At 39.0% G+C, this 23,113-nt stretch overlaps 1 protein-coding gene and 25 non-coding genes across 26 annotated transcripts; 1 reads left to right on the top strand and 25 right to left on the bottom strand.

Annotated features, from left to right (window-relative positions):
* Positions 1–123: 123 nt before the first annotated feature.
* trnay-gua (transfer RNA tyrosine (anticodon GUA)) lies at positions 124–211 on the bottom strand. The gene is given in 2 exon segments: positions 124–159; positions 175–211. It is a non-coding gene; the product is annotated as a tRNA-Tyr (tRNA).
* Positions 212–368: 157 nt separating this feature from the next.
* On the bottom strand, positions 369–456 carry trnac-gca (transfer RNA cysteine (anticodon GCA)). Its single transcript is given in 2 exon segments — positions 369–404; positions 420–456. It is a non-coding gene; the product is annotated as a tRNA-Cys (tRNA).
* Positions 457–549: 93 nt separating this feature from the next.
* On the bottom strand, positions 550–637 carry trnay-gua (transfer RNA tyrosine (anticodon GUA)). Its single transcript is given in 2 exon segments — positions 550–585; positions 601–637. It is a non-coding gene; the product is annotated as a tRNA-Tyr (tRNA).
* A 337-nt stretch (positions 638–974) lies between these two features.
* Positions 975–1,062, bottom strand: trnac-gca (transfer RNA cysteine (anticodon GCA)). Its single transcript is given in 2 exon segments — positions 975–1,010; positions 1,026–1,062. It is a non-coding gene; the product is annotated as a tRNA-Cys (tRNA).
* A 93-nt stretch (positions 1,063–1,155) lies between these two features.
* Positions 1,156–1,243, bottom strand: trnay-gua (transfer RNA tyrosine (anticodon GUA)). Its single transcript is given in 2 exon segments — positions 1,156–1,191; positions 1,207–1,243. It is a non-coding gene; the product is annotated as a tRNA-Tyr (tRNA).
* Positions 1,244–1,581: 338 nt separating this feature from the next.
* Positions 1,582–1,669, bottom strand: trnay-gua (transfer RNA tyrosine (anticodon GUA)). The gene is given in 2 exon segments: positions 1,582–1,617; positions 1,633–1,669. It is a non-coding gene; the product is annotated as a tRNA-Tyr (tRNA).
* A 93-nt stretch (positions 1,670–1,762) lies between these two features.
* Positions 1,763–1,850, bottom strand: trnag-gcc (transfer RNA glycine (anticodon GCC)). Its single transcript is given in 2 exon segments — positions 1,763–1,798; positions 1,814–1,850. It is a non-coding gene; the product is annotated as a tRNA-Gly (tRNA).
* A 1,228-nt stretch (positions 1,851–3,078) lies between these two features.
* trnay-gua (transfer RNA tyrosine (anticodon GUA)) lies at positions 3,079–3,166 on the bottom strand. Its single transcript is given in 2 exon segments — positions 3,079–3,114; positions 3,130–3,166. It is a non-coding gene; the product is annotated as a tRNA-Tyr (tRNA).
* A 455-nt stretch (positions 3,167–3,621) lies between these two features.
* On the bottom strand, positions 3,622–3,709 carry trnay-gua (transfer RNA tyrosine (anticodon GUA)). The gene is given in 2 exon segments: positions 3,622–3,657; positions 3,673–3,709. It is a non-coding gene; the product is annotated as a tRNA-Tyr (tRNA).
* Positions 3,710–4,404: 695 nt separating this feature from the next.
* trnay-gua (transfer RNA tyrosine (anticodon GUA)) lies at positions 4,405–4,492 on the bottom strand. Its single transcript is given in 2 exon segments — positions 4,405–4,440; positions 4,456–4,492. It is a non-coding gene; the product is annotated as a tRNA-Tyr (tRNA).
* Positions 4,493–4,764: 272 nt separating this feature from the next.
* Positions 4,765–4,852, bottom strand: trnay-gua (transfer RNA tyrosine (anticodon GUA)). Its single transcript is given in 2 exon segments — positions 4,765–4,800; positions 4,816–4,852. It is a non-coding gene; the product is annotated as a tRNA-Tyr (tRNA).
* A 455-nt stretch (positions 4,853–5,307) lies between these two features.
* On the bottom strand, positions 5,308–5,395 carry trnac-gca (transfer RNA cysteine (anticodon GCA)). The gene is given in 2 exon segments: positions 5,308–5,343; positions 5,359–5,395. It is a non-coding gene; the product is annotated as a tRNA-Cys (tRNA).
* A 519-nt stretch (positions 5,396–5,914) lies between these two features.
* On the bottom strand, positions 5,915–6,002 carry trnay-gua (transfer RNA tyrosine (anticodon GUA)). The gene is given in 2 exon segments: positions 5,915–5,950; positions 5,966–6,002. It is a non-coding gene; the product is annotated as a tRNA-Tyr (tRNA).
* An 861-nt stretch (positions 6,003–6,863) lies between these two features.
* On the bottom strand, positions 6,864–6,951 carry trnay-gua (transfer RNA tyrosine (anticodon GUA)). Its single transcript is given in 2 exon segments — positions 6,864–6,899; positions 6,915–6,951. It is a non-coding gene; the product is annotated as a tRNA-Tyr (tRNA).
* Positions 6,952–10,778: 3,827 nt separating this feature from the next.
* Positions 10,779–10,866, bottom strand: trnay-gua (transfer RNA tyrosine (anticodon GUA)). Its single transcript is given in 2 exon segments — positions 10,779–10,814; positions 10,830–10,866. It is a non-coding gene; the product is annotated as a tRNA-Tyr (tRNA).
* Positions 10,867–11,204: 338 nt separating this feature from the next.
* Positions 11,205–11,292, bottom strand: trnay-gua (transfer RNA tyrosine (anticodon GUA)). The gene is given in 2 exon segments: positions 11,205–11,240; positions 11,256–11,292. It is a non-coding gene; the product is annotated as a tRNA-Tyr (tRNA).
* A 93-nt stretch (positions 11,293–11,385) lies between these two features.
* On the bottom strand, positions 11,386–11,473 carry trnay-gua (transfer RNA tyrosine (anticodon GUA)). Its single transcript is given in 2 exon segments — positions 11,386–11,421; positions 11,437–11,473. It is a non-coding gene; the product is annotated as a tRNA-Tyr (tRNA).
* A 699-nt stretch (positions 11,474–12,172) lies between these two features.
* Positions 12,173–12,260, bottom strand: trnay-gua (transfer RNA tyrosine (anticodon GUA)). Its single transcript is given in 2 exon segments — positions 12,173–12,208; positions 12,224–12,260. It is a non-coding gene; the product is annotated as a tRNA-Tyr (tRNA).
* Positions 12,261–13,141: 881 nt separating this feature from the next.
* Positions 13,142–13,229, bottom strand: trnay-gua (transfer RNA tyrosine (anticodon GUA)). The gene is given in 2 exon segments: positions 13,142–13,177; positions 13,193–13,229. It is a non-coding gene; the product is annotated as a tRNA-Tyr (tRNA).
* Positions 13,230–13,386: 157 nt separating this feature from the next.
* Positions 13,387–13,474, bottom strand: trnay-gua (transfer RNA tyrosine (anticodon GUA)). Its single transcript is given in 2 exon segments — positions 13,387–13,422; positions 13,438–13,474. It is a non-coding gene; the product is annotated as a tRNA-Tyr (tRNA).
* A 992-nt stretch (positions 13,475–14,466) lies between these two features.
* Positions 14,467–14,554, bottom strand: trnay-gua (transfer RNA tyrosine (anticodon GUA)). Its single transcript is given in 2 exon segments — positions 14,467–14,502; positions 14,518–14,554. It is a non-coding gene; the product is annotated as a tRNA-Tyr (tRNA).
* A 274-nt stretch (positions 14,555–14,828) lies between these two features.
* trnay-gua (transfer RNA tyrosine (anticodon GUA)) lies at positions 14,829–14,916 on the bottom strand. The gene is given in 2 exon segments: positions 14,829–14,864; positions 14,880–14,916. It is a non-coding gene; the product is annotated as a tRNA-Tyr (tRNA).
* Positions 14,917–15,009: 93 nt separating this feature from the next.
* trnay-gua (transfer RNA tyrosine (anticodon GUA)) lies at positions 15,010–15,097 on the bottom strand. The gene is given in 2 exon segments: positions 15,010–15,045; positions 15,061–15,097. It is a non-coding gene; the product is annotated as a tRNA-Tyr (tRNA).
* Positions 15,098–15,794: 697 nt separating this feature from the next.
* On the bottom strand, positions 15,795–15,882 carry trnay-gua (transfer RNA tyrosine (anticodon GUA)). The gene is given in 2 exon segments: positions 15,795–15,830; positions 15,846–15,882. It is a non-coding gene; the product is annotated as a tRNA-Tyr (tRNA).
* Positions 15,883–16,332: 450 nt separating this feature from the next.
* trnay-gua (transfer RNA tyrosine (anticodon GUA)) lies at positions 16,333–16,420 on the bottom strand. Its single transcript is given in 2 exon segments — positions 16,333–16,368; positions 16,384–16,420. It is a non-coding gene; the product is annotated as a tRNA-Tyr (tRNA).
* Positions 16,421–19,218: 2,798 nt separating this feature from the next.
* Positions 19,219–21,494, top strand: LOC147182378 (metalloproteinase inhibitor 2-like). The gene is made up of 5 exons (XM_086079689.1): positions 19,219–19,472; positions 20,441–20,523; positions 20,596–20,698; positions 20,859–20,980; positions 21,139–21,494. Exons 1-5 carry the CDS (start codon positions 19,340–19,342, stop codon positions 21,319–21,321), a joined length of 624 nt encoding a protein of 207 aa, XP_085935815.1. The 5' UTR covers positions 19,219–19,339; the 3' UTR covers positions 21,322–21,494.
* Positions 21,495–23,113: the final 1,619 nt, after the last annotated feature.

The following is a 23,113-nucleotide window of genomic DNA, read 5'->3' as shown; positions in this document are numbered from 1 at the left end:
TCTCCTCTCTACCAACTGAGCTATCGAAGGTTGCTGAGTCTTCTCAAGAACATCTGAGGAATGAGTTAGCCACAAATATTTGTATTTGGTATTATTGATTAAGATTGGGAATTCTCCAAAATCTCCTTCGAGCCGGATTTGAACCAGCGACCTAAGGATTTCAACAGAGACCTTTTACAGTCCTCCGCTGTACCAACTTAGCTATCGAAGGTTGCTGTGTCTTATCAAGAACATCTGAGGAATGCGGATAACAAAGTATAACTCGTCAAGAAGCAACTGTGACATTTTTAATTTTGAATATTTAGATGAGTTGGAGAAATGTATTTTTATTTCCTTTATGTGATTAAGATTAAGAATTCTCCAAAAACTCCTTCGAGCTGGAGTCGAACCAGCGACCTAAGGATTTCAGATGAGACCTTCTGCAGTCCTCCGCTCTACCAACTGAGCTATCGAAGGTTGCTGTGTCTTATCATGAACATCTGAGGAATGAATTAGCCACAAATCTTTTTATTTCCTATTATTGATTAAGATTGGGAATTCTCCAAAAACTCCTTCGAGCCGGAGTTGAACCAGCGACCTAAGGATTTCAACCAAAACCTTCTACAGTCCTCCGCTCTATCAACTGAGCTATCGAAGGTTGCTGTGTCTTATCATGAACGTCTGAGAAATGAATTGGCGACAAATCTTTTTATTTCCTATTATTTATTAAGATTGGGAATTCCCCAAAAACTCCTTCGAGCCGGATTTGAACTGGCGACATAAGGATTTCAACAGAGACCTTCTACAGTCCTCCTTCTACCAACTGAGCTTTCGAAGGTTGCTGTGTCTTATCAAGAACATCTGAGGAATGGGGATAACAAAGTATAACTCGTCAAGGAGCAACTGTGACATTTTTAATTTTGTATATTTAGATGAGTTGGAGAAATGTATTTTTATTTCCTATTTGTGATTAAGATTGGGAATTCTCCAAAAACTCCTGCGAGCCGGAGTCGAACCAGCGACCTAAGGATTTTAGATGAGACCTTCTGCAGTCCTCCGCTCTACCAAATGAGCTATCGAAGGTTGCTGTGTCTTCTCAACAACATCTGAGGAATGAATTAGCCACAAATCTTTTTATTTCCAATTATTGATTAAGATAGGGATTTCTCCAAAAACTTCTTCAAGCCGGATTTGAACCAGCGACCTAAGGATTTCAACAGAGACCTTCTACAGTCCTTCGCTCTACCAACTGAGCTATCGAAGGTTGCTGTATCTTCTCAAGAACATCTGAGGAATGAATTAGCCACGAATCTTTTTATTTCCTATTATTGATTAAAATTTAGAATTCTCCAAAAACTCCTTCGAGCCTGAGTTGAACCAGCGACCTAAGGATTTCAACCAAAACCTTCTACAGTACTCCGCTCTACCAACTGAGCTATCGAAGGTTGCTGTGTCTTATCAAGAACATCTGAGGAATGGGGATAACAAAGTATAACTCGTCAAGGAGCAACTGTGACATTTTTAATTTTGTATATTTAGATGAGTTGGAGAACTGTATTTTTATTTCCGATTATTGATTAAGATTGGCATTTCTCCAAAAACTCCTTCGAGCCGGATTTGAACCAGCGACCTAAGGATTTCAACAGAGACCTTCTACAGTCCTTCGCTCTACCAACTGAGCTATCGAAGGTTGCTGTATCTTCTCAAGAACATCTGAGGAATGAATTAGCCACAAATCTTTTTATTTCCTATTATTAATTAAAATTGGGAATTCTCCAAAAACTCCTTCGAGCCAGAGTTGAACCAGCGACCTAAGGATTTCAACCAAAAAATTCGGCAGTCCTCCACTCTACCAACTGAGCTATCGAAGGTTGCTGTGTCTTATCAAGAACATCTGAGGAATGAATTAGCCACAAATCTTTGTATTTCCTATTATTGATTAAAATTGGGAATTCTCCAAAAACTCTTTCGAGCCAGAGTTGAACCAGCGACCTAAAGATTTCAACAGTCTCTGTTGAAATCTTGATTTGGAGAAATTTATTTTTATTTCCTATTATTGATTAAGATTGGGAATTCTCCAAAAACTCCTTCGAACCGGAGTTGAAACAGCGACCTCAGGATTTCAACAGAGACCTTCTACAGTGCTCCTTCGACCAACTGAGCTATCGAAGGTTGCTGAGTCTTCTCAAGAACATCTGAGGAATGAATTAGCCACAAATCTTTTTATTTCCTTTTTGTGATTAAGATTGGGAATTCTCCAAAAACTCCTTCGAACCGGAGTTGAAACAGTGACCTCAGGATTTCAACCAAAACCTTTTACAGTCCTTCACTCTACCAACTGAGCTATCGAAGGTTGCTGTGTCTTCTCAAGAACATCTGAGGAATGAATTAGCCACAAATATTTTTATTTCCTATTATTGATTAAGATTGGGAATTCTCCAAAAACTCCATCGAGCCGGAATTGAACCAGGGACCTAAAAATTTCAACAGAGACCTTGAGTTGGAGAAATTTATTTTTATTTCCTTTTATTGATTAAGATTGGGAATTCTCCAAAAACTCCTTTGAACCGGAGTTGAACCAGCGACCTAAGGATTTCAACAGAGACCTTCTACAGTCCTCCTTCTACCAACTGAGCTAGCGAGGGTTGCTGTGTCTTCTCAAGAACATCTGAGGAATAAATTAGCCACAAATCTTTTTATTTCCTATTATTGATTGAGATTGGGAATTCTCCAAAAACTCCTTCAAACCGGAGTTGAAACAGCGACCACAGGATTTCAACTAAAACCTTCTACAGTTCTCCGCTCTACCAACTGAGCTATCGAAGGTTGCTGTGTCTTCTCAAGAACATCTGAGGAATGAATTAGCCACAAATATTTGTATTTGCTATTATTGATTAAGATTGGGAATTCCCCAAAAACTCCTTTGAGCCGGATTTGAACCAGCAACCTAAGGATTTCAACAGAAACCTTCTACAGTCCTCCTTCTACCAACTGAGCTATGGAAGGTTGCTGTGTCTTTTCAAGAACATCTGAGGAATGAATTAGCCACAAATCTTTTTATTTCTTTTTTGTGATTAAGATTGGGAATTCTCCAAAAACTCCTTCGAGCCGGAGTTGAACCAGCGACCTAAGGATTTCAACCAAAACCTTTTACAGTCCTCCGCTCTACCAACTGAGCTATCGACGGTTGCTGTGTCTTATCAAGAACATCTGAGGAATGAATTAGCCACAAATCTTTTTATTTCCTATTATTTATTAAGATTGGGAATTCCCCAAAAACTCCTTCGAGCCGGATTTGAACCAGCGACCTAAGGATTTCAACAGAGACCTTCTACAGTGCTCCTTCGACCAACTGAGCTATCGAAGGTTGCTGTGTCTTCTCAAGAACATCTGAGGAATTATATTGCCACAAATCTTTTTATTTCCTTTTTGTGATTAAGATTGGTAATTCTCCAAAAACTCCTTCGAGCCGGAGCCGAACCAGCAACCTAAGGATTTCAGATGAGATCTTCTAGAGTCCTCCGCTCTACCAACTGAGCTATCGAAGGTTGCTGTGTCTTCTCAAGAACATCTGAGGAATGAATTAGCCACAAATCTTTTTTATTTCCTATTATTGATTAAGATTGGGAATTCTCCAAAATCTCCTTCGAGCCGGATTTGAACCAGCGACCTAAGGATTTCAAGAGAGACCTTTTACAGTCCTCCGCTGTACCAACTTAGCTATCGAAGGTTGCTGTGTCTTATCAAGAACATCTGAGGAATGCGGATAACAAAGTATAACTCGTCAAGAAGCAACTGTGACATTTTTAATTTTGTATATTTAGATGAGTTGGAGAAATGTATTTTTATTTCCTATATGAGATTAAGATTGGGAATTCTCCAAAAACTCCTTCAAGCCGGAGTCGAACCAACGACCTAAGAATATCAACTGAGACCTTCTACAGTCCTCCTACCAACTGAGCTATCGAAGGTTGCTGTGTTTTCTCAAGAACATCTGAGGAATGAATTAGCCACAAATCTTTTTATTTCCTATTATTGATTAAGATTGGGAATTCTCCAAAAACTCCTTAGAGCCGGAGTTGAACCAGCGACCTAAGGATTTCAACCAAAACCTTCTACCGTCCTCCGCTCTACCAACTGAGCTATCGAAGGTTGCTATGTCTTCTCAAGAGCATCTGAGGAATGAATTAGCCACAAATATTTGTATTTCCTATTATTGATTAAGATTGGGAATTCTCCAAAATCTCCTTCAAGCCGGATTTGAACCAGCGACCTAAGGATTTCAACAGAGACCTTCTACAGTCCTCCTTCTACCAACTGAGCTATGGAAGGTTGCTGTGTCTTTTCAAGAACATCTGAGGAATGAATTAGCCACAAATCTTTTTATTTCTTTTTTGTGATTAAGATTGGGAATTCTCCAAAAACTCCTTCGAGCCGGAGTTGAACCAGCGACCTAAGGATTTCAACCAAAACCTTTTACAGTCCTCCGCTCTACCAACTGAGCTATCGAAGGTTGCTGTGTCTTATCAAGAACATCTGAGGAAGAATTAGCCACAAATCTTTTTATTTCCTATTATTTATTAAGATTGGGAATTCCCCAAAAACTCCTTCGAGCCGGATTTGAACCAGCGACCTAAGGATTTCAACAGAGACCTTCTACAGTGCTCCTTCGACCAACTGAGCTATCGAAGGTTGCTGTGTCTTCTCAAGAACATCTGAGGAATTAATTAGCCACAAATCTTTTTATTTCCTTTTTGTGATTAAGATTGGTAATTTTCCAAAAACTCCTTCGAGCCGGAGCCGAACCAGCAACCTAAGGATTTCAGATGAGATCTTCTACAGTCCTCCGCTCTACCAACTGAGCTATCGAAGGTTGCTGTGTCTTCTCAAGAACATCTGAGGAATGAATTAGCCACAAATCTTTTTATTTCCTATTATTGATTAAGATTGGGAATTCTCCAAAAACTCTTTCAAACTGGAGTTGAAACAGCGACCTCAGGATTTCAACTAAAACCTTCTACAGTTCTCCGCTCTACCAACTGAGCTATCGAAGGTTGCTGTATCTTCTCAAGAACATCTGAGGAATGAATTAGCCACAAATCTTTTTATTTCCTATTATTGATTAAGATTGGGAATTCTCCAAAAACTCCTTCAAACCGGAGTTGAAACAGCGACCTCAGGATTTCAACTAAAACCTTCTACAGTTCTCCGCTCTACCAACTGAGCTATCGAAGGTTGCTGTATCTTCTCAAGAACATCTGAGGAAGGAATTAGCCACGAATCTTTTTATTTCGTATTATTGATTAAGATTGGGAATTCTCCAAAAACTCCATCGAGCCGGAGTCGAACTAGCAACCTAAGGATTTCAGATGAGACCTTCTGCAGTCCTCCGCTCTACCAACTGAGCTATCAAAGGTTGCTGTGTCTTCTCAAGAACATCTGAGGAATGAATTAGCCAAAAATCTTTTTATTTCCTATTATTGATTAAGATTGGGAATTCTCCAAAAACTCCTTTGAACCGGAGTTGAAACAGCGACCACAGGATTTCAACTAAAACCTTCTACAGTTCTCCGCTCTACCAACAGAGCTATCGAAGGTTGCTGTGTCTTCTCAAGAACATCTGAGGAATGCGGATAACAAAGTACAACTCGTCAACAAGCAACTGTGACATTTTAAATTTTGTATATTTAGATGAGTTGGAGAAATGTATTTTTATTTCCTATATGTGATTAAGATTGGGAATTCTCCAAAAACTCCTTCAAGCCGGAGTCGAACCAACGACCTAAGAATATCAACTGAGACTTTCTACAGTCCTCCGCTCTACCAAATGAGCTATCGAACATTGCTGTGTCTTCTCAAGAACATCTGAGGAATGAATTAGCCACAAATCTTTTTATTTCCTATTATTGATTAAGATTGGGAATTCTCCAAAAACTCCTTCGAGCCGGATTTGAACCAGCGACCTAAAGATTTCAACAGAGACCTTCTACAGTCCTCCGCTCTACCAACTGAGCTATCGAAGGTTGCCTTATCTTCTCAAGAACATCTGAGGAATGAATTAGCCACAAATCTTTTTATTTCCTATTATTGATTAAGATTGGGAATTCTCCAAAAACTCCATCGAGCCGGATTTGAACCAGCGACCTAAAGATTTCAACAGAGACCTTGAGTTGAAGAAATTAATTTTTATTCCCTATTATTGATTAAGATTGGGAATTCTCCAAAAACTCCTTCAGACCGGAGTTGAAACAGCGACCTCAGGATTTCAAGTAAAACCTTCTACAGTTCTCTGCTCTACCAACTGAGCTATCGAAGGTTGCCTTATCTTCTCAAGAACATCTGAGGAATGAATTAGCCAAAAATCTTTTTATTTCCTATTATTGATTAAGATTGGGAATTCTCCAAAAACTCCATCGAGCCGGATTTGAACCAGCGACCTAAAGATTTCAACAGAGACCTTGAGTTGAAGAAATTAATTTTTATTTCCTATTATTGATTAAGATTGCGAATTCTCCAAAAACTCCTTCAGACCGGAGTTGAAACAGCTACCTCAGGATTTCAAGTAAAACCTTCTACAGTTCTCCGCTCTACCAACTGAGCTATCGAAGGTTGCTGTATCTTCTCAAGAACATCTGAGGAATGAATTAGCCACAAATCTTTTAATTTTCTATTATTGATTAAGATTGGGAATTCTCCAAAAACTCCTTCGAACCGGAGTTGAAACAGCGACCTCAGGATTTCAACTAAAACCTTCTACAGTTCTCCGCTCTACCAACTGAGCTATCAAAAGGTTGCTGTATCTTCTCAAGAACATCTGAGGAATGAATTAGCCACAAATCTTTTTATTTCCTTTTCGTGATTAAGATTGGTAATTCTCCAAAAACTCCTTCGAGCCGGAGTCGAACCAGCAACCTAAGGATTTCAGATGAGATCTTCTACAGCCCTCCGCTCTACCAACTGAGCTATCGAAGGTTGCTGTGTCTTCTCAAGAACATCTGAGGAATGAATTAGCCACAAATCTTTTTATTTCGTATTATTGATTAAGATTGGGAATTCTCCAAAAACTCCTTCGAACCGGAGTTGAAACAGCGACCTCAGGATTTCAACCAAAACCTTCTACAGTCCTCCACTCTACCAACTGAGCTATCAAAGGTTGCTGTGTCTTATCAAGAACATCTGAGGAATGAATTAGCCACAAATATTTTTATTTCCTATTATTGATTAAGATTGGGAATTCCCCAAAAACTCCTTCGAGCCGGATTTGAACCAGCGACCTAAGGATCTCAACAGAGACCTTCTACAGGCCTCCTTCTACCAACTGAGCTAGCGAAGGTTGCTGTGGCTTCTCAAGAACATCTGAGGAATCAATTAGCCACAAATCTTTGTATTTCCTATTATTGATTAAGATTGGGAATTCTCCAAAAACTCCTTCAAACCGGAGTTGAAACAGCGACCACAGGATTTCAACTAAAACCTTCTACAGTTCTCCGCTCTACCAACTGAGCTATCGAAGGTTGCTGTGTCTTCTCAAGAACATCTGAGGAATGAATTAGCCACAAATATTTGTATTTCCTGTTATTGATTAAGAATGGGAATTCTCCAAAATCTCCTTCGAGCTGGATTTGAACCAGCGACTTAAGGATTTCAACAGAGACCTTTTACAGTCCTCCGCTGTACCAACTTAGCTATCGAAGGTTGCTGTGTCTTATCAAGAACATCTGAGGAATGCGGATAACAAAGTATAACTCGTCAACAAGCAACTGTGAAATTTTTAAATTTGTATATTTCGATGAGTTGGAGAAATGTATTTTTATTTCCTATATGTGATTAAGATTGGGAATTCTCCAAAAACTCCTTCAAGCCGGAGTCGAACCAACGACCTAAGAATATCAAATGAGACCTTCTACAGTCCTCCGCTCTACCAACTGAGCTATAGAAGGTTACCTTATCTTCTCAAGAACATCTGAGGAATGAATTAGCCACGAATCTTTTTATTTCCTATTATTGATTAATATTGGGAATTCTCCAAAAACTCCTTAGAGCCGGAGTTGAACCTGCGACCTAAGGAATTCAACCAAAACCTTCTACAGACCTCCGTTCCACCAACTGAGCTATCTAATGTTGCTGTGTCTTATCAAGAACATCTGAGGAATGAATAAGCCACAAATATTTTTATTTCCTATTATTGATTAAGATTGGGAATTCTCCAAAAACTCCATCGAGCTGGATTTGAACCAGCGACCTAAAGATTTCAACAGAGACCTTGAGTTGGAGAAATTTATTTTTATTTCCTATTATTGATTAAGATTGGGAATTCTCCAAAAACTCCTTCGAACCGGAGTTGAAACAGCGACCTCAGGATTTCAACCAAAACCTTCTACAGTCCTCCACTCTACCAACTGAGCTATCAAAGGTTGCTGTGTCTTATCAAGAACATCTGAGGAATGAATTAGCCACAAATATTTTTATTTCCTATTATTGATTAAGATTGGGAATTCCCCAAAAACTCCTTCGAGCCGGATTTGAACCAGCGACCTAAGGATCTCAACAGAGACCTTCTACAGGCCTCCTTCTACCAACTGAGCTAGCGAAGGTTGCTGTGGCTTCTCAAGAACATCTGAGGAATCAATTAGCCACAAATCTTTGTATTTCCTATTATTGATTAAGATTGGGAATTCTCCAAAAACTCCTTCAAACCGGAGTTGAAACAGCGACCACAGGATTTCAACTAAAACCTTCTACAGTTCTCCGCTCTACCAACTGAGCTATCGAAGGTTGCTGTGTCTTCTCAAGAACATCTGAGGAATGAATTAGCCACAAATATTTGTATTTCCTGTTATTGATTAAGATTGGGAATTCTCCAAAATCTCCTTCGAGCCGGATTTGAACCAGCGACTTAAGGATTTCAACAGAGACCTTTTACAGTCCTCCGCTGTACCAACTTAGCTATCGAAGGTTGCTGTGTCTTATCAAGAACATCTGAGGAATGCGGATAACAAAGTATAACTCGTCAACAAGCAACTGTGAAATTTTTAAATTTGTATATTTCGATGAGTTGGAAAAATGTATTTTTATTTCCTATATGTGATTAAGATTGGGAATTCTCCAAAAACTCCTTCAAGCCGGAGTCGAACCAACGACCTAAGAATATCAAATGAGACCTTCTACACTCCTCCGCTCTACCAACTGAGCTATAGAAGGTTACCTTATCTTCTCAAGAACATCTGAGGAATGAATTAGCCACGAATCTTTTTATTTCCTATTATTGATTAATATTGGGAATTCTCCAAAAACTCCTTAGAGCCGGAGTTGAACCAGCGACCTAAGGAATTCAACCAAAACCTTCTACAGACCTCCGTTCCACCAACTGAGCTATCTAATGTTGCTGTGTCTTATCAAGAACATCTGAGGAATGAATAAGCCACAAATATTTTTATTTCCTATTATTGATTAAGATTGGGAATTCTCCAAAAACTCCATCGAGCCGGATTTGAACCAGCGACCTAAAGATTTCAACAGAGACCTTGAGTTGGAGAAATTTATTTTTATTTCCTATTATTGATTAAGATTGGGAATTCTCCAAAAACTCCTTCCAGCCGGATTTGAAACAGCGACCTAAGGATTTCAACCAAAACCTTCTACAGAACTCCGCTCTACCAACTGAGCTATCGAAGGTTGCTGTGTCTTATCAAGAACATCTGAGGAATGGGGATAACAAAGTATAACTCGTCAAGGAGCATCTGTGACATTTTTAAATGTGTATATTTCGATGAGTTGGAGAAATGTATTTTTATTTCCTATTTGTGATTAAGATTGGGAATTCTCCAAAAACTCCATCGAGCCGGAGTCGAACCAGCGACCTAAGGATTTCAGATGAGACCTTCTGCATTCCTCCGGTCTACCAACTGAGCTATAGAAGGTTGCCTTATCTTCTCAAGAACATCTGAGGAATGCGGATAACAAAGTATAACTCGTCAAGAAGCAACTGTGACATTTTTAATTTTGTATATTTAGATGAGTTGGAGAAATGTATTTTTATTTCCTATATGTGATTAAGATTGGGAATTCTCCAAAAACTCCTTCAAGCCGGAGTCGAACCAACGACCTAAGAATATCAACTGAGACCTTCTACAGTCCTCCTTCTACCAACTGAGCTATCGAAGGTTGCTGTGTCTTCTCAAGAACATCTGAGGAATGAATTAACCACAAATCTTTTTATTTCCTATTATTGATTAAGATTGGGAATTCTCCAAAAACTCCTTCGAGCCTGATTTGAACCAGCGACCTAAGGATTTCAACAGAGACCTACTACAGTTCTCCGCTCGACCAACTGAGCTATCGAAGGTTGCTGTGTCTTCTCAAGAACACCTGAGGAATGAATTAGCCACGAATATTTTTATTTCCTATTATTGTTTAAGATTGGGAATTTTCCAAAAATTCCTTCGAACCGGATTTGAACCAGCGACCTACGGATTTCAACCAAAACCTTCTACAGTCCTCCGCTCTACCAAATGAGCTATCGAAGGTTGCTGTGTCTTCTCAAGAACATCTGAGGAATGAATTAGCCGCAAATCTTTTTATTTCCTATTATTGATTAAGATTGGGAATTCCCCAAAAATTCCTTCGAACCGGATTTGAACCAGCGACCTAAGGATTTCAACAGAGACCTTCTACAGTCCTCCTTCTACCAACTGAGCTATCGAAGGTTGCTGTGTCTTCTCAAGAACATCTGAGGAATGAATTAGCCACAAATATTTTTATTTCTTTTTTGTGATTAAGATTGGTAATTCTCCAAAAACTCCTTCGAGCCGGAGTCGAACCAGCGACCTAAGGATTTCAGATGAGACTTTCTACAGTCCTCCGCTCTACCAACTGAGCTATCGAAGGTTGCTATGTCTTCTCAAGAACATCTGAGGAATGAATTAGCCACAAACATTTGTATTTCCTATTATTGATTAAGATTGGGAATTTTCAAAAAACTATTTCTAGCCGGATTTGAACCAGCGACCTAAGGATTTCAACAAAGACCTTCTACAGTCCTCCGCTGTACCAACTTAGCTATCGAAGGTTGCTGTGTCTTATCAAGAACATCTGAGGAATGCGGATAACAAAGTATAACTCGTCAACAAGCAACTGTGAAATTTTTAAATTTGTATATTGAGATGAGTTGGAGAAATTTATTTTTATTTCCTATATGTGATTAAGATTGGGAATTCTCCAAAAACTCCTTCAAGCTGGAGTCGAACCAGCGACCTAAGAATATCAACTGAGACCTTCTACAGTCCTCCGCTCTACCAACTGAGCTATCGAAGGTTGCTGTGTCTTCTCAAGAACATCTGAAGAATGAAATAGCCACAAATCTTTTTATTTCCTATTATTGATTAAGATTGGTAATTCTCCAAAAACTCCTTCGAGCCGGATTTGAACCAGCGACCTAAGGATTGCAACAGAGAACTTCTACAGTCCTCCGCTCTACCAACTGAGCTATCGAAGGTTGCTGTGTCTTCTCAAGAACATCTGAGGAATGAATTAGCCACAAATCTTTTTATTTCCTATTATTGATTAAGATTGGGAATTCTCCAAAAACTCCTTCGAACCGGAGTTGAAACAGCGACCACAGGATTTCAACTAAAACCTTCTACAGATCTCCGCTCTCCCAACTGAGCTATCGAAGGTTGCTGTGTCTTATCAAGAACATCTGAGAAAAGGGGATAACAAAGTATAACTCGTCAACAAGCAACTGTGAAATTTTTAAATTTGTATATTCAGATGAGTTGGAGAAATGTATTTTTATTTCCAATATGTGATTAAGATTGGGAATTATCCAAAAACTCCTTCGAGCCGGAGTCCAACCAGCGACCTAAGGATATCAGCTGAGACCTTTTACAGTCCTCCGCTCTACCAACTGAGCTTGCGAAGGTTGCTGTGTCATCTCAAGAACATCTGAGGAATGAATTAGCCACAAATCTTTTTATTTCCTATTATTGATTAAGATTGGGAATTCCCCAAAAACTCCTTCGAGCCAGAGTCGAACCAGCGACCTAAGGATTTCAGCTGAGACCTTCTACAGTCCTCCTTCTACCAACTGAGCTATCGAAGGTTGCTGTGTCTTCTCAAGAACATCTGAGGAATGAATTAGCCACAAATCTTTTTATTTCTTTTTTGTGATTAAGATTGGTAATTCTCCAAAAACTCCTTCGAGCCGGAGTCGAACCAGCGACCTAAGGATTTCAGATGAGACTTTCTACAGTCCTCCGCTCTACCAACTGAGCTATCGAAGGTATTTATGTCTTCTCAAGAACATCTGAGGAATGAATTAGCCACAAACATTTGTATTTCCTATTATTGATTAAGATTGGGAATTCTCCAAAATCTCTTTCTAGCCGGATTTGAACCAGCGACCTAAGGATTTCAACAAAGACCTTCTACAGTCCTCCGCTGTACCAACTTAGCTATCGAAGGTTGCTGTGTCTTATCAAGAACATCTGAGGAATGCGGATAACAAAGTATAACTCGTCAACAAGCAACTGTGAAATTTTTAAATTTGTATATTGAGATGAGTTGGAGAAATTTATTTTTATTTCCTATATGTGATTAAGATTGGGAATTCTCCAAAAACTCCTTCAAGCTGGAGTCGAACCAGCGACCTAAGAATATCAACTGAGACCTTCTACAGTCCTCCGCTCCACCAACTGAGCTATCGAAGGTTGCTGTGTCTTCTCAAGAACATCTGAAGAATGAAATAGCCACAAATCTTTTTATTTCCTATTATTGATTAAGATTGGTAATTCTCCAAAAACTCCTTCGAGCCGGATTTGAACCAGCGACCTAAGGATTGCAACAGAGACCTTCTACAGTCCTCCGCTCTACCAACAGAGTTATCGAAGGTTGCTGTATCTTCTCAAGAACATCTGAGGAATGAATTAGCCACGAATATTTGTATTTCCTATTATTGATTAAGATTGGGAATTTTCCAAAAACTCCTTAGAGCCGGAGATGAACCAGCGACCTAAGGATTTCAACCAAAACCTTCTACAGTCCTCCGCTCTACCAACTGAGCTATCGAAGGTTGCTGTGTCTTCTCAAGAACATCTGAGGAATGAATTAGCCACAAATCTTTTTATTTCCATTTTGTGATTAAGATTGGTAATTCTCCAAAAACTCCTTCGAGCCGGAGTCGAACCAGCGACCTAAGGATTTCTGATGAGACCTTCTACAGTCCTCCGCTCTACCAACTGAGCTATCGAAGGTTGCTGTGTCTTATCAAGAACATCTGAGGAATGCGGATAACAAAGTATAACTCGTCATGAAGCAACTGTGACATTTTTAATTTTGTATATTTAGATGAGTTGGAGAAATGTATTTTTATTTCCTATATGTGATTAAGATTGGGAATTCTCCAAAAACTCCTTCAAGCTGGAGTCGAACCAGCGACCTAAGGATTTCAGATGAGACTTTCTACAGTCCTCCGCTCTACCAACTGAGCTATCTAAGGTTGCTATGTCTTCTCAAGAACATCTGAGGAATGAATTAGCCACAAACATTTGTATTTCCTATTATTGATTAAGATTGGGAATTCTCCAAAATCTCTTTCTAGCCGGATTTGAACCAGCGACCTAAGGATTTCAACAAAGACCTTCTACAGTCCTCCGCTGTACCAACTTAGCTATCGAAAGTTGCTGTGTCTTATCAAGAACATTTGAAGAATGAATTAGCCACAAATCTTTTTATTTCCTATTATTGATTAAGATTGGTAATTCTCCAAAAACTCCTTCGAGCCGGATTTGAACCAGCGACCTAAGTATTACAACAGAGACCTTCTACAGTCCTCCGCTCTACCAACTGAGTTATCGAAGGTTGCTGTATCTTCTCAAGAACATCTGAGGAATGAATTAGCCACGAATATTTTTTTTTCCTATTATTGATTAAGATTGGGAATTTTCCAAAAACTCCTTAGAGCCGGAGTTGAACCAGCGACCTAAGGATTTCAACCAAAACCTTCTACAGTCTTCCGCTCTACCAACTGAGCTATCGAAGGTTGCTGTGTCTTATCAAGAACATCTGAGGAATGAATTAGCCACAAATCTTTTTATTTCCTATTATTGATTAAGATTGGGAATTCCCCAAAAACTCCTTAGAGCCGGATTTGAACCAGCGACCTAAGGATTTCAACAGAGACCTTCTACAGTCTTCCGTCTACCAACTGAGCTATCGAAGGTTGCTGTGTCTTATCAAGAACATCTGAGGAATGGGGATAACAAAGTATAACTCTTCAAGGAGCAACTGTGACATTTTTAATTTTGTATATTTAGATGAGTTGGAGAAATGTATTTTTATTTCCTATTTGTGATTAAGATTGGGAATTCTCCAAAAACTCCATCGATCCGGATTTGAACCAGCGACCTAAAGATTTCAACAGAGACCTTGAGTTGGAGAAATTTATTTTTATTTCCTATTATTGATTAAGATTGGGAATTCTCCAAAAACTCCTTCAAGCCGGATTTGAACCAGCGACCTAAGGATTTCAACCAAAAACTTCTACAGTCCTCCGCTCTACCAACTAAGCTATCGAAGGTTGCTGCGTCTTCTCAAGAACATCTGAGGAATGAATTAGCCACAAATCTTTTTATTAACTATTTGTGATTAAGATTGGTAATTCTCCAAAAATTACTACAAGCCAGAGTCGAACCAGCGACCTCAGGATTTCAGATGTGACCTTCTGCAGTCCTCCGCTCTACCAACTGAGCTATCGAAGGTTGCTGTGTCTTCTCAAGAACATCTGAGGAATGAATTAGCCACAAATCTTTTTATTTCCATTTTGTGATTAAGATTGGTAATTCTCCAAAAACTCCTTCGAGCCGGAGTCGAACCAGCGACCTAAGGATTTCAGATGAGATCTTCTACAGTCCTCCGCTCTACCAACTGAGCTATCGAAGGTTGCTGTGTCTTCTCAAGAACATCTGAGGAATGAATTAGCCACAAATCTTTTCATTTCCTTTTTGTGATTAAGATTGGTTATTCTCCAAAAACTCCTTCGAGCCGGAGTCGAACCAGCGACCTAAGGATTTCTGATGAGACCTTCTACAGTCCTCCGCTCTACCAACTGAGCTATCGAAGGTCGCTGTGTCTTCTCAAGAACATCTGAGGAATGAATTAGCCACAATCCTTTTTATTTCCTATTATTGATTAAGATTGGTAATTCTCCAAAAACTCCTTCAAGCCGGAGTCGAACCAGCGACCTAAGGATTGCAGATAAGACCTTCTACAGTTCCCCGCTCTACAAACTGAGCTATCGAAGGTTGCTCTGTCTTATCAAGAACATCTGAGGAATGAATTAGCCACAAATCTTTTTATTTCCTATTATTGATTAAGATTGTGAATTCCCCAAAAACTCCTTCGAGCCAGATTTGAACCAGCGACCTAAGGATTTCAACAGAGACCTTTTACAGTCCTCCTTCTACCAACTGAGCTATCGAAGGTTGCTGTGTCTTATCAAAAACATCTGAGGAATGGGGATAACAAAGTATAACTCGTCAAGGAGCAACTGTGAAATTTTTAAATTAGTATATTTAGATGAGTTGGAGAAATGTATTTTTATTTCCTATTTGTGATTAAGATTGGGAATTCTCCAAAAACTCCTACGAGCCGCAGTCGAACCAGCGACCTAAGGATTTCAGATGAGACCTTCTGCAGTCCTCCGCTCTACCAAATGAGCTATCGAAGGTTGCTGTCTTCTCAAGAACATCTGAGGAATGAATTAGCCACAAATATTTGTATTTCCTATTATTGATTAAGATTGGGAATTCTCCAAAAACTCCTTCGAGCCGGAGTTGAACCAGCGACCTAAGGATTTCAACCAAAACCTTCTACAGTCCTCCGCTCTACCAACTGAGCTATCGAAGGTTGCCTTATCTTCTCAAGAACATCTGAGGAATGGGCATAACAAAGTATAACTCGTCAAGGAGCAACTGTGACATTTTTAATTTTGTATATTTAGATGAGTTGGAGAAATGTATTTTTATTTCCTATTTGTGATTAAGATTGGTAATTCTCCAAAAACTCCATCGAGCCGGATTTGAACCAGCAACCTAAAGATTTCAACAGAGACCTTGAGTTGGAGAAATTTATTTTTATTTCCTCTTATTGATTAACATTGAGAATTCTCCAAAAAGTCCTTTGAGCCGGATTTGAACCAGCGACCTAATGATTTCAACCAAAGCCTTCTACAGTCCTCCGCTCTACCAACTGAGCTATCGAAGGTTGCTGTGTCTTAACAAGAATATCTGAGGAATGAATTAGCCACAAATCTTTTTATTTCCTATTATTGATTAAGATTGGGAATTCCCCAAAAACTCCTTTGAGCCGGAGTCGAACCAGCGACCTAAGGATATTAGCTGAGACCTTCTACAGTCCTCCGCTCTACCAACTGAGCTACCCAAGGTTGCTGAGTCTTCTCAAGAACATCTGAGGAATAAATTAGCCACAAATATTTGTATTTCCTTTTATTGATTAAGATTGGGAATTCTCCAAAATCTCCTTCGAGCCGGATTTGAACCAGTGACCTAAAGATTTCAGATGAGACCTTCTGCAGTCCTCCGCTCTACCAAATGAGCTATCAAAGGTTGCTGTGACTTGTCAAGAACATCTGAGGAATGGGGATAACACAGTATAACTCGTCAACGAGCAAATGTGACATTTTTAAATTTGTTTATTTCGATGAGTTGGAGAAATGTATTTTTATTTCCTATTTTTGATTAAGATTAGGAATTCCCCAAAAACTCCTTCGAGCCGGAGTCGAACCAGCGACCTAAGGATATTAGCTGAGACCTTCTACAGTCTTCCGCTCTACCAACTGAGCTACCCAAGGTTGCTGAGTCTTCTCAAGAACATCTGAGGAATGGGGATAACAAAGTATAAATCGCCAAAGAGCAAGTGTGAGATTTTTAAATTTGTATATTTAGATAAGTTAGACAAATGTATTTTTATTTCCTATTATTGATTAAGATTGGGAATTCTCCAAAAACTCTTTCGAGCCTGATTTGAACCAGCATCCTAAGGATTTTAACCGAGACCTTCTACAGTCCTTCGCTCTACCAACTGGGCTATCGAAGGTTGCTTTGTCTTCTCAAGAACATCTGAGGAATGAATTAGCCACAAATCTTTTTATTTCCTATTATTGATTAAGATTTGGAATTCTCCAAAAACTCCTTCGAGCCGGATTTGAGCCAGCGTATAAGCCCAAGGCAAATTTAGTCTCGGACCAGAGTCCTGCAGGTTTTGGAGGTTTCCCTACTCCAACACAGCTGATTCCAATCAACAGGATCATTATCAGGCTTACGCGGAGGTTGCTGATAAGCTGATCATATATCCAAAACATGCAGCAGGACTCTGGCCCTCGAGGACCGAGATTGCCCACCCCTGGCCTAAGGTTTTCAAAAATCCATGGATGCACACCTAGTGGCTGGTATGAATACAATCCAAAATGGCCCACAATGAAAAGAGTGAAGGTTATATCTCAGCTTCCTTTACTCTTAAATTGCTGTATGACACTTTCTGTACATTGACACAAGGAATCCAATTCTGATCTTAAAGGGTCAGTAACAACTTTTATGACCTTTCAGCCATGTTTAAATGCTAATTTCTTGCCAAAAGCATCGCGTTTTGCTCCATTCGCCCCTCTATGAGAAGTTCTAGGTCATTCTGCTCTCCAAGCACCTGCCCCTCCCAACCCGAGAAAACGAGCGGGTACTCAATCTGTAACGTGATCAATTGAGGACCCACCCCCACACTGCCTCTGCTACTCATTTTATTATCATATGATGATGATGATGATTATGATTTAATTATCAAGTTTTTTTCCCCTTTTTTTTTCCATTCCATTCCCAAACCCACTTACCCGTATCTGGAATATAGAGTTTTGAAGAGGGATTGCTTCCAGACAAAAGCTACAGCTTTCCATGCTGGAGTAAGGCATTATGGGTCGGGAGGATTGAATCCAGGCAATGAGTGAAAAGAAGCAAAAGCTGCATTTTCAAGAGTTTGCTTTAAAGCTTATGAGAGTTTTCTTGACCTAAGCAACACCATACCCAATCTGTTTTTTTTTGTCTTGTAATTAACTGATTTTCATCACTCTTGATGGGATCTGTATATCTTGACATATGAAGACGAAAATGTGAAATGTATAAAGAATGTTGAAAACAATAGTTGTTACTCAGGTACACCTCGATACTTAAAATAAAATGACAAGATCCTCTACATTTTAAATTTGTGTAGGTCGAGTGCTGTTGTGAGAATCTGAAACAAATGCTTCATTATCTATATATATGTGTGTGTGTGTGTGTGTGTGTGTGTGTGTGTGTGTGTGTGTGTGTGTGTGTGTGTGTGTGTGTGTGTGTGTGTGTGTGTGTGTGTGTGTGTGTGTGTGTGTGTGTGTGTGTGTGTGTGTGTGTTTTGCTCTAAAAAATGTATGAATCAGGTGTCAGGTGACAAACTTAAATTTAAAAATATTTACATAAGAGCAGGCTACACAGTACAACTTCAAATTCACTTAACACACCAGTGAAGTTACAAAGCATATAAAAGAAAAATCAAACAAGAGATGATACAATGCAACCCCGATAAATATAAGGTTTGCAATATGTATTACAGCTATTACTATGAATATAGAATTTTGATTAAATGTTAATTTGATAAAATTGTGAGCAGGCAGTTTTTTCATGTTCAGTAACACTAAATAAAACATTTTAAAAGAAGAAGTGGGGATATACAGTAGATGTAATAAATGGTGGCAATTTACACTACAACTGATTTTGTGTGTGGACAAGACAAGAATAAATAAGCCAACGTTTCTTTACCTCATCACAAAAACTTTAATTAATATCTTTCTCAAATTTCTGCGGGTAAAAACTGGTTGGATAAAATGAATGTATAATTTCAGAGGAAATGTCTTTAATGTTGTTGGTGATGAAAGTGACAGGTGAAAGCAGTCATCAATTAGTGTGTGAAGTCCTCAACACAAAAACTTCACATTTCTGTCAAATTTCTGCATGTTGAAGCTTGTTAAAACTGCGACCCGACTTCTGATAAGCAGATGGATGGATGAAACGTGTTGGATAAAATCGATGTATCCTTTTACAAGAAATTTCTTTAACTTTGTTGGTTATAAAAGTGTCAGATGAAAGCAGTTACTAATCAGTGTGTGCATGTCACGTGGTCCTTAATTGTGGGTGGAGTCTGCAGCTATAAAGCCTTTGTCAACCTCAGCTCAAGCAGAGTAAACCTCCTCTTGTGACAGAAGAGAACAACGGAGTTGTTTGTGGAACTGCAGTTGCGTTTTCTTGTTCTTACTTTGTTCCCTTGAATGATGAGCTGGAAGACGTTTGTGCTGCCCCTGGTGCTGCTGTGCTTGTGGGGGCTCCAAGAGGAAGGAGCACAAGCATGTAGCTGTTTCCCGATTCATCCGCAGCAGGTGTATTGCCGAACAGATGTTGTTGGTGAGTTGAACATAATGAACTTTATCATATTAAAAAAATAATAATAATAATTCTCAAATTTATTTTTTGGGTTTGTTGGGATAAATTCTAATTTAATTTGGCAAAATGGGTGCCAATATAAGTGAAGATTCCTTTTTAAATTTAGCAGGCTAGGCTTAAAGCTAGCAACTTGCTTGTATGTCAATGGGAAGCAGGTGCTCTCAAATGGTGGCTGTACTGTTTGTGATGTCTAGTCTAATTTGTATCTTTTTAAGTCTTGCAGTTGGTTGAATATTCAAAAACACTGCTACTTATGGCCATTTGGTGAAGAAGTTTCAGTTGATGTAATAAGTTTTTTTTTTTTTTTTAATTAAAATCATGTTAACTCATTAATTGCCATTGATGACTATAGATGTCAAATAATTTGAACTATTTCTATTAGTTGAACATTTTTTGCAATTTTTGTTAGCAAGAATGTGAAAACCTAGAACATTTAGAACAGATTTAAAATGTGTGATTATTCATGAGCTCACTAGTAAAGCCATGTGATTAATTATGATTAAAAAATGGATTTGCCTGTGATTTTATTTTTATTTTTTTAAGAAAACATTATTAAAAACAAATAAAATTACTAAACAAAAGAAAGATTATAAAAATAGGGGCTCCAGGCGACCAACATTTTTCATAATCTGTTGCATGACTTCACTAGTTAACTCTTGATTAATCACACATTTTATATCTGTTTGAAATGAACAATATATATTTTTTCTAGGTTTTCAGACTCTAACAAATGGGGGTGGGGGTTGAACTAATAGAAATATTTCAAATTAATTTGACGTCTATAGCCGTCAATGAAACTGAATGAGTTAAACGTGTACATTTAAAATAAGCTCTTTGTGCGGTTCTGTGCTTCTGTCTTGGCCCCAAATCCTCCAACCTGGATGCCCCTCTGGGTTTTAATGCATATTTTTGAAAATGTGTCTTTCTAGTCATCAGGGCCAAGATTCTCGGAGTGATGCCTGGCGCACAAGGTAAAGGTCGACCCACAAAGTATGACATCCAACACTTGACGGTGAGATACTTTTGACATGAATGCATCTTCATGCATGTGTGTTGGACCTGACTCTTTGTTTTTGTTTTTCAGACCTTCAAGGGAGTAAAAAAGCTTTTTGCTGCCATCTACACTGGACCCAATTCTGCATTATGTGGCGTCAATCTGGCCAAGGGCGCTGAATATCTACTCATGGGTATATAAAGCTTGCTCAACTTTCTCCAATATGTCAACTCAAACTATTAATGCTGAAATGTCAGCCTTTGAATGCTTACAAAAATGCCTGACAATTTTTGATTTTACTTGATAAACTGAAGTTTTCCCTGTCCCCTTACTACCTTCCTCTTAAATTACAGGCATACTGCGGTCTGATGGCACACTGCATGTCAACCTGTGTTCCTTCATTGAGCCATGGGATGCCTTGAGCACTACACAAAATAATCTTTTGTCCCGCTATGCAGAGGGCTGCGATTGCATGGTAACACAACTGGTTTTTAGCCTCTGCTTTGTTTATACTGTTAGAGGCCCCTCATATTAGTAGATGTTGTCCACTATAAACACATGGACAAGTGCCAACTGCTTTATCACTTATTGGTGTGGTGTGTTTCTTAAATCCCTGTCCTTGGTCACCCACAGATCAAGTCCTGCTTCTCTTTCCCGTGCTGCATGACCGGCCCAAGTGAGTGCTTGTGGACAGACTTCCTGACGGGGAAGATGGGCGTTGGTGAGCAGGCCCAAAACTTCGCTTGCATCAAGAGCAGCAATGGATGTTGTGCCTGGTACAGGGCGGCTGACGGGTCTGAAAAGGATAACTCTTAATAAATTAATTACCTCAATACAGGCTTTTCTCTTTTCTTCAGCACTGGTGACTCTTTAAGTACAAACCCAATTAAGTTTAGATGTTTTGCAAATGATTTTCAACCTATAGTTGACTGAACTACAAAGACAAGATGCTTGATGTTCAAACAGTTTTTCATTGTTTCAAGCAAATTAACTTGGAATTTTATTGCTGCAACACGTTTCAAAAAAAGCTAGGACTGGTGGCAAAAGACTGCTAAAGATGAGATGCTCATCAAACACTTGTCTGAAATATCTCCCAGATGAACAGAATTGGAAACTGGGGTCCAAGATTGGGTTAAAAAAAAAAAGCTTCCCTGAATTCCTCAGTCACTCACAAGCAAAAATGTGGTGAGGTTTACCTCTGAGCAATCATGAGAAAGAAGCTGAAATTTTTTAAATTATACTTGACAAATTTAGCCATTTTTCAGCAGTAGTAGAAAGTTAACATTGGTCTAGAAAAAAATTGATGGCTACTTTTCATGTCTAATACGTTAAGACATTTTTTATTATTTTTTTGTCACTTGGTGTTTACTGAAAATAACATTAATGACCAATCAGGGCTCACCTGTGTTCTGGGTTTGGTTGTGACATTAGCAAACTGAGCTATGATTAATTGTTACCCTTTTCCTGAAAACTTGTAACTGCAAGGGCAAAATGTGTTTTTAAGGTATTTTACTGTACATGAAAAATAATGAAGCTGCCAACTGCCACTGGACCTCAGCATGAGCATTTCTCCTTGGCGTGGCATCGTATGGGTGAGCAGTTTATGTCGTGGATGGAGTGGTCCATGGTTGCAGACAGTGGGGTACTGGTATGCGCATAGTATGCATGGTGTGCGCAATGAAAGTGCATTTTATTGGTGGCATTTTGAATGCATTGGTGTGGAAATAGTGGTATCTAAAATCCCTATAATTTAGCATGCATCCTTTTGTTTAATGTTTATACTGTTCTTTAGCGGCACCTTAATCCAGTAGAACATGTTTGATTAAACCATTGACCTGCCACCCACAGATAGTCCTGCTTCTCCTTTCCATGCTGCATGACCGGCCCAGCCGAGTGCTTGTGGACTAACTTCCTGCCAGGCAAGTTGGGCAGTCATGACCAGGCCCAGAACTTTGCTTGCATCAAGAGCAGTAACGGATGTTGTTCATGGTACAGGGCGGCTGACGGGTCTGAAAAGGAATACCAGGCTTTTAGAGGCCATTAACTCAAAATGAATAAAATCAATGAATGCAGTGTTCTCTATGGTGACAATCCAGCACTTACTGACTACAAATTACTTCTGATTCTTCTACAATGATGATGGTCATAACATGCAGCGTTGGTCTGCTTGCGTGACCTTATTACTTCATAAGAAGATGCCTTAAACCTTTCTCAGTTTGAGGCAATTTCTTGGTTTTCAGAGGTGGCTGACACAATGACATGGCATTGTGGGATTTGGGAATGTCGCTAAAGGGACTCTCGTGTAGCATACTTTTCCAATATCACAGACATCAAAATGAACTTTGCTCTCAAGGGTCAGCAATTAAATTCTTGCAAGAATTTTTTTTTTGTCTGTTAAAAAAAAAGTGTTGCACTTTATGTGAAGCATATTGTAAGCAATGTGAAGTTGAGAGTTAAATTTATTGGGTAAAATAATTTCCCTCAATTGCTGTGTCATTCACAAGCAAAAATGCGGTGAGGTTAACCTCTGAGAGCAATCATGAGAAAGTAGCTGAACGGTTTAAAAGGATACCTGATTAATTTAGCCATTTTAAGCAAAAGGCGAAAG

This window comes from Leptonotus elevatus, chromosome 1, assembly GCF_054856555.1.
Source record: "Leptonotus elevatus isolate MCC_2025b chromosome 1, RoL_Lele_1.0, whole genome shotgun sequence".
Classification (NCBI taxonomy): domain Eukaryota; kingdom Metazoa; phylum Chordata; class Actinopteri; order Syngnathiformes; family Syngnathidae; genus Leptonotus; species Leptonotus elevatus.
This window is presented reverse-complemented; position numbering and strand designations above follow the sequence as displayed.

Bases quoted from the DNA above. Each gene is read 5' to 3' on its own strand.
- LOC147182378 (XM_086079689.1), top strand. From the start codon at position 19,340: ATGATGAGCTGGAAGACGTTTGTGCTGCCCCTGGTGCTGCTGTGCTTG. The intron at 19,473-20,440 runs GTGAGTTGAACA...GTGTCTTTCTAG, and splicing joins TTGCCGAACAGATGTTGTTG to TCATCAGGGCCAAGATTCTC. The intron at 20,699-20,858 runs GTATATAAAGCT...CTTAAATTACAG, and splicing joins CGCTGAATATCTACTCATGG to GCATACTGCGGTCTGATGGC.